Source organism: Arachis ipaensis, chromosome B1 (genome assembly GCF_059453495.1).
Source record: "Arachis ipaensis isolate K30076 ecotype BB chromosome B1, ASM5945349v1, whole genome shotgun sequence".
In the NCBI taxonomy this organism is placed as follows: domain Eukaryota; kingdom Viridiplantae; phylum Streptophyta; class Magnoliopsida; order Fabales; family Fabaceae; genus Arachis; species Arachis ipaensis.
In genome coordinates, this window is record NC_142436.1 from 126605514 (window position 1) to 126612415 (window position 6902).

Here is a 6902-nt window from a genome sequence, read left to right on the forward strand (position 1 = left end):
AATAAGCTTCCTAAAAAGGAACTTAATTGGAATTTATCATCCTTGATGCATTTAGATCCTCGATCAGGGGAATGTAAACTACAAGTTCAAAAGATTATACATTTGCAAAGAATAGAAAATGAATTTCCTGATGCATTTTCTAATACAAAAAGGATAACCAAATCTTATATACCAGCTGAAAATGTCCCAATTCAAATTGATATCCCAGTTGGACAAGTGGCAACTGAAACAAATTCACGCCAGAAGCGTGGTAGACCTGTCGGTTTCAAAGGTAAAAATCCTTGAAAAAGAAAAGAGGTAAATACTATTCCTGTTGAAAAAGATAAAGACATAGTAAAGACACCTGCAGTTGTCCAAAATTCTGATATAATTTTGACGCCAGAAGACGTTCAGGTACTTGAAAATTGTGAAAATGACGAGATCTCGATAAATTATGTCTTTACCGGAGAAAAATAGGACCGAAATAAGACAATTGTCAATAAAATATTTTCATATAATGTGGCATTAAATATCATGCATGAAAGTAAGGATCTTGAGCCAAGAACAGTCGAAGAATGTCGACAAAGAAATGATTGGCCAAAATGGGAAGAAGTTATGAAGGTTGAGTTAGACTCACTTGCAAAACGTGAAGTCTTTGGACCTGTAGTCCGTACACCAGAAGATGTAAAACCTATTGGATATAGATGGGTATTTGTGAGAAAACGAAATGAGAAAAATGAAGTTGTACACTACAAAGCTCGACTTATGGCACAAGGTTTTTCACGAAGGCCCGATATAGATTATGAAGAAACATATTTTCCTGTAGTGGATGCAATAACATTGCGTTATTTGGTCAGTTTATCCGCATATCATAAACAACATATGCATTTAATGGATGTGGTAGCAACCTACTTATATGGATCATTAGATTGTGATATCTATATGAAAGTCCCTAAAGGATTAAAGATATCTAAATCATCCAATGAATATTCACAGGGGTTATTCTCAGTCAAATTGCAAATATCTTTATATGGTTTAAAGCAATCTGGACGAATGTGGTGTAATCGTCTTACTGAGTATCTGGCCAAAAACGGATTTAAGAATGATGATATCCGTCTATGTGTTTTCATAAAGAAATCTGCATCTGAATTCATTATAATTGCTGTGTACGTTGACGATTTAAATATCATTGGAACCCCTGAAGATATTCCAACAATTATAAAAGCTCTAAAAGAAGAGTTTGAGATGAAAGATCTTGGAAAGACTAAATTTTGTCTTAGTCTGCAGATCGATCATACAAAACATGAGATCTTTATTCATCAAACAACATACATAGAAAAGATCTTGAAGAGATTTTATATGGATAAGTCACATCCGTTAAGTACCCAATGATCGTAAGGTCTTTGGATGTGGAAAATGATCAATTCCGTCCTAAAGAAGAAAATGAAGATATCATTGGTCCTGATGTACCATATCTTAGTGTCATTGGAGTGTTAATGTATCTTGCTAATAATACACGATCCGATATATCATTTGCTGTGAATTTATTAGCACGGTATAATTCCTCTCCAACCAGAAGACATTAAAATGGATCAAACAAATCTTTCAATATCTTCATGGAACGGTTGATATGGGATTGTTTTTATCCATATGGATCCAAGTCACAATTAGTTGGCTATGAAGATGCTGGATACTTGTCTGATCCACACAAAGGAAGATCTCAAACATGATACCTATTCACATATGGTGATACAGTTATATCATGGAGGTCTACAAAACAGACGATAGCAGCATCCTCCTCTAATCATGCTGAAATACTAGCGATACATGAAGCAAGTCGCGAGTGTTTTTGGTTCAGGAATTTGATCCAATATATTCTGTCATCATGTGGACTGATTGATCGTAAGATAGCTCCAACTGTCCTGTTTGAAGATAATACAGCATGCATTGCTCAACTTAAAGGTGGATATATCAAAGGTGATAGAACAAATCATATTTTTCTCAAATTCTTCTTCACTCATGATCTTCAAAATCAAGGAACAATTGATGTCCAACAGATCTGCTCAAGCGATAATCTGGCAGATTTATTCACAAAGTCACTTCTAAAATCCTCTTTTGAAAGATTGGTACATCAGATTGGGATGAGCAGATTTCGAGATAATAAATAATGTCGACAAGAGGGGGAGACTGTACTCTTTTTTCCTTAGTCAAGTTTTTTCCATTGGGTTTTTCTTGACAAGGTTTTTAATGAGGTAGTCTCCATCACAAAGGATTTTGTACTCTTTTTCCTTCACTAAAGTTTTTTTTCTCCATTCGGTTTTTCTTTATTAAGGTTTTAACGAGTCATAATCCTAAATGGACATCCAAGAAAGAGTGTTACAATATAGATGCACATTTAATGTCTACTCAGCATAATTCATTCCTCCAATCAAGTACTTTTGGACGGTAGAAACATTAGACAATAAACAGTACAAGATTTCCAACATTTAAAAAGTTAAACCTTGCACATATATAAATAGGGATATAGGCTGAGGCATTTGAGACATATAGCAATAACAATAATCCTTCTTTCTTTATATATTCCCCTTTCTCTTTTTATGTTACTACATATATTAAATAAATATATGAATCATCTCTATTATATTGAGTTAATTATATTGATAAATATCAATACTAAAATCTTTTATTTACACATCTTTATTTTATATTTATTTTCTCTTTCTTATTTATTTATTTTACAACATAAATAAATTAACCGTTGTATTTTCTGTTCCTTCGTTTAAGTAAAGTTAGTAGTTAGTACCAATTTTTTCTAAGATTAAACAATCGTTATACTTGTATAAAAAATAAAATTATCATCAATTAATTATGTAGTTTATGTTGACTATTAAAAATATATATAGCGAAATTACAATGCCATTAGGGAATAACATAACTTTAGCGGATTAATTTATTATTTTTTTCTGGAATTCGTAGTTTCCTAAAGGACACACGTACATTAATTATCCCTTGACATGAGATGCGTGGAAATGAAATAATATTTTCTAAATGAAAATAAAAAGTAAAACTTGAGACTTTACGAGCTAAAAAAATGTCATAGGATTCAACTACAATTGATCCTAACCCAAGAAGTGGAGCAATGAAAAGAACTACAGAAGTGGTCACGGGTTCGCTTGTTCTCTCCTTTTATGCTGACAGCGCAGCGAATACACAAGAGAAGCAAACCAATATTTCTTCCTTTTTCCTTGTTCATGTTCTTAGTCACCAGTCATGGTCCCAAGTCAAAAGCAACACAAAGTATTTAATAGGCTTTTTCAAAGGAAAGGAAATGGAAAAGGAACCAGCTTCTACTCAAAAGTTCCAAAGGTTATAAAGGAATAACAGAAGCGAGTAAAATTCTCATAGACCATTTTCACATATATAATTAACATATACATTAACCCTCCAGAGCAGCGTAGCTATCTATTGGGAAATTTACTTGGCAGGTTATACCAACACTGAAACTATGGACTCTACAATTGGTTTCCCCTACCATGGTTTAAGGATTTCCATACGGAAACTGTGAACACTCTTAGTTTTAACCTGTTCAACTTGAGGTTGGTTGCTGTCCAAGCAGCAATGAAGGCCATGAATCTGCTGGCGTTGGATACCGGGCATGCGGTTTACTGATGGCAGATGAAGGTTTTGGAGTGACCTCAGCGACGGTAGGAGCTGAGAAAGCAGCTTGGAAACCAGGGCGATAGGGGACAACAAAAACTGCAGGTCCTTGCTGCAAGTTGGGTTCCATGGGAGGGAATTGGAGACTCTGCCCCGTAAAATTTGCCTGCTCCGGTGGCTCAATTTCCACGTGGGGAGGTGCATTCAGGTCAGGTTTAGACTGAGTTACTCTCGCTTGTATCTCGACTTGAAGTTTCTCGATTTGAGTTTCTAGACTGGCAGTCTCCTCCTTTAACTCATTTTTCTCCATGGTAACCTGGCCAATGAAGCAATCATATGAAATATAATCAGATACAAGAACGTGTTCCTTGTATGACAATGAAATGCAGTTTCCACAGTATTCCAAAACAATGTCAAGCACTTACATAGTGAGATTCAGACAATAGAGATGAGTTCTCCTTCTTGAGGGACTCAATCTGACAGAGCAAGTCCTTTAGCAGCCTAGCAGTTTCGTTCAATATAGAAGCCTTTCCGTTGTTCTGCTCATTTAGATCTGCTCCCACCCCACCACAAAAACAAAGGAATAAATAATTCAATTAAAATAGCAATAAGGACCGCAAGAAAAAAATATGTCATGGTACGCTATGCAAGAAACGATGTAACTGAAATATTAAAGGGAACAAGCAAGGGCCATAGACCTATAGTAAAGTTGAATACATTATAAATACCAAGCAATGGCACAAGAGGTTACCAAGTACATTGGCAAGATCAAGAAAGAGCTCATTCAAATGTTCCCGCTTCATTTTCTCCCTTTCAGCCTTGTGGATCCTCTTAGGGACTTTCCCCTGGTTTGTTTTACCAGAAGACCTGAAAACAAATCAAGTTTACAAACCTTGCATCCAGATAATAAACCCAATGATCCACATAAAACTATTCATGCAGGAGACACCAAGCATGTAGTGCTATACTTCTTGCCTTTAACTATTACAACACCAACAACACCAATACAATTTAAATTTGTGCTACAAGTGCAGCCAAATGAAGTACCTAAGAACTATAGACATTGATATAATAATGGAGGAAATCTAATTAAATTAAAATATTAATTCGTGTACATAACAAAATTGATTTAGGGATAAAAGGTTCTTCTCATTTGCCTTTCACCAACCATTACTCACAAGCCCAAAGAAGCCATTATAATTAAAGGACAACCCTAAAAGTAATTGAATCTAAAAATGACAATACGAATTGTAAATGTTAACTTGGCAGAACCCATCAAATATTTCTTATTTCTGCAACAGTGAAACTATTATCATTTTGCGTGACTCAGTATAACTATGAAAGCATTATAGAATCTCTGACCTGTTTTTTGAAGTCTCAGTCATCGGAGTCTGATTCTCAGATCCCATTTCCACTTATAACAAAACCAACTAACTAAGCTCGTACACACTCCTCCAGCAACAGAATTTCCTAAAGTAGTAGACAAAAACGAAAACGCTATTTCAATTTTCAATCAAGTACCTAAAAGAGGGAAAATGGAAAATCTGAATATTTTCAACTATCTACTGCCATTGATAAAGCAAAACCCCCCGTTTGAATACGCAATGAATTCTAATCCAAATTGATCCCTTCTCCCTTGCAATTCTATCAGATAAAAGCCGGCAAAAATATTAAAAAATAAAAATCGAAACTTTTGCTTCAAAAATTAATAGAATCAAGAAACCAGTCACCGAAAGAAATGAAAAGGATGGAGAAAGAACACATGCAGCAGAGAGAGCAAAGTTGGTTTCGCTTACCCACGTTGTGGTGGACTCGGTGTGAAACGATTCTGAAGGAAATTGGAAATTTCGAAAAATACTTTTGTGTCGTGAATCAAGGTGAAAGGAGAAAGTTCATTATTTTTAATTAAAAGAAAAACACGAGAATTAGTAGAAATGAGAAACGGAACAGTTTTAATTTTGGGGATGGAATTAAAATTAGGGCAGAAGAGAGAGGAAATAGGGGGGAGTGTGGCGAAGGCGTAAGTGTCACACGAAGGCGCGTGGCCACGCCATGTTCTTTGGCTTCGATCAATCACCAACAATGAGATCACCACGTGATCTTTTTGTCTAATTTGCTGAAAAAAGTAAAATAATATTTTTTTCTGACTGCATTTCTTTCATCAAATTATATTTTCTTTCGTAACTCAAAATAAAATTAAAATAATATTTTAAAATAGGTCTATTTTATATACTTTTAAGTTTTAATACATAAAATAATAATACTTTTAATCAATCAAAACCCATAATTAAAACTTTGACAAAAATAAGCTTATCAAGCACTCATTCGCTATACTTTATGATTATGCTAGTATTTCTCTAATTTTGTACCACTACAGCAGTATAAATGATACAATAAGTAATTAATTGGAATTTAATTTAAATATAATTTTTTTATATTTAAATTTTTCTGTACCCAAAAGAAATATTTAATCAAAGAGTAAACTACCATTTGTACCCACGAACGTTGAAAACGCTGACATATCTACCCATAAAAAAAAGAAATTACCATTTGTACCCATAAAAAATGGTTTTTACAAACAAAATTATCCAAACCCTAAAAAATTACCTAAAATCCCTAAATTACCCTTATCTTCACCACCACACCACCTCCTTCACCCAATCACCTTTCTAACCCTAACCCTTTTCACCCAGCCACCACCCCCTTTTTCCTTTCTAATCTCAAATCCCACCACCATCTTATTTCCTTTATCACTACTATCACCACCATTGCCACTATACCTCCATCATCATCTTCTTCACATGCAGTAGCAGCAACAACAACAACAACACCAATAATAGAAAAAGCAGAGAAAAACAGTTCTTTCTCACTGAATAGCGTCGACGACAATGGTGGTAGTGACACCCACGGACACTGTTGCCCTCTCCTCCTTCTCTGATCTCTTGCGCCCTCTCTTCCTTTCAGACCAGCGACAACGACAGCGACGGACTCAATCAATGGCGGCGACAGATGTGACGGAGCCGACAGTAGCAGGGCGCGACGGCGGCGACAGCTCCCCATTCTTTGGTTCTGGCTCGCATCTCCTCTTTGGACTCCCTCAACAACGGCGACGATGATGCGATAACGGCAGCGAGTCCCCACATTGCCAGTGTGGTCTCGCTCCCCCTCCTCTTCTCTTCTTCTTCCTCGGGTAGGGGTGTGTGTGTAATGTCTCCGTGTGTGAGTTTTGGAGGAAAAGGGGGGTGGTGGCTGGGTGAAGGGGGTGG

General features: G+C 35.8%; 1 protein-coding gene across 3 annotated transcripts; it reads right to left on the bottom strand.

Annotated features, from left to right (window-relative positions):
• Positions 1-3309: 3309 nt before the first annotated feature.
• Positions 3310-5717, bottom strand: PYE (basic helix-loop-helix (bHLH) DNA-binding superfamily protein). Of its 3 annotated transcripts, none has more exons than XM_016336968.3 (5): positions 5433-5717; positions 4999-5106; positions 4388-4503; positions 4062-4189; positions 3310-3952 (listed from the first exon to the last, which is right to left on the bottom strand). In XM_016336968.3, the coding sequence occupies exons 2-5, from the start codon at positions 5043-5045 to the stop codon at positions 3566-3568; spliced, it is 678 nt and encodes a 225-aa protein (XP_016192454.1). In that variant the 5' UTR covers positions 5046-5106; positions 5433-5717; the 3' UTR covers positions 3310-3565. The 3 variants fall into 3 exon arrangements, with proteins under 3 accessions (XP_016192454.1, XP_088357827.1, XP_088357826.1); XM_088501701.1 differs by having other exon boundaries at positions 4999-5280; positions 5433-5602; XM_088501700.1 differs by having other exon boundaries at positions 5399-5439.
• Positions 5718-6902: the final 1185 nt, after the last annotated feature.

What these genes read in the sequence shown, in the direction of transcription:
- PYE (XM_016336968.3), bottom strand. Translation starts at nt 5,045, where the DNA reads ATGGGATCTGAGAATCAGACTCCGATGACTGAGACTTCAAAAAACAG. An exon ending in ACTGAGACTTCAAAAAACAG is followed by an intron (nt 4,504 to 4,998) that starts GTCAGAGATTCT and finishes ATTTGTTTTCAG; the next exon opens with GTCTTCTGGTAAAACAAACC. An exon ending in TATTGTCTGAATCTCACTAT is followed by an intron (nt 3,953 to 4,061) that starts GTAAGTGCTTGA and finishes TTCATTGGCCAG; the next exon opens with GTTACCATGGAGAAAAATGA.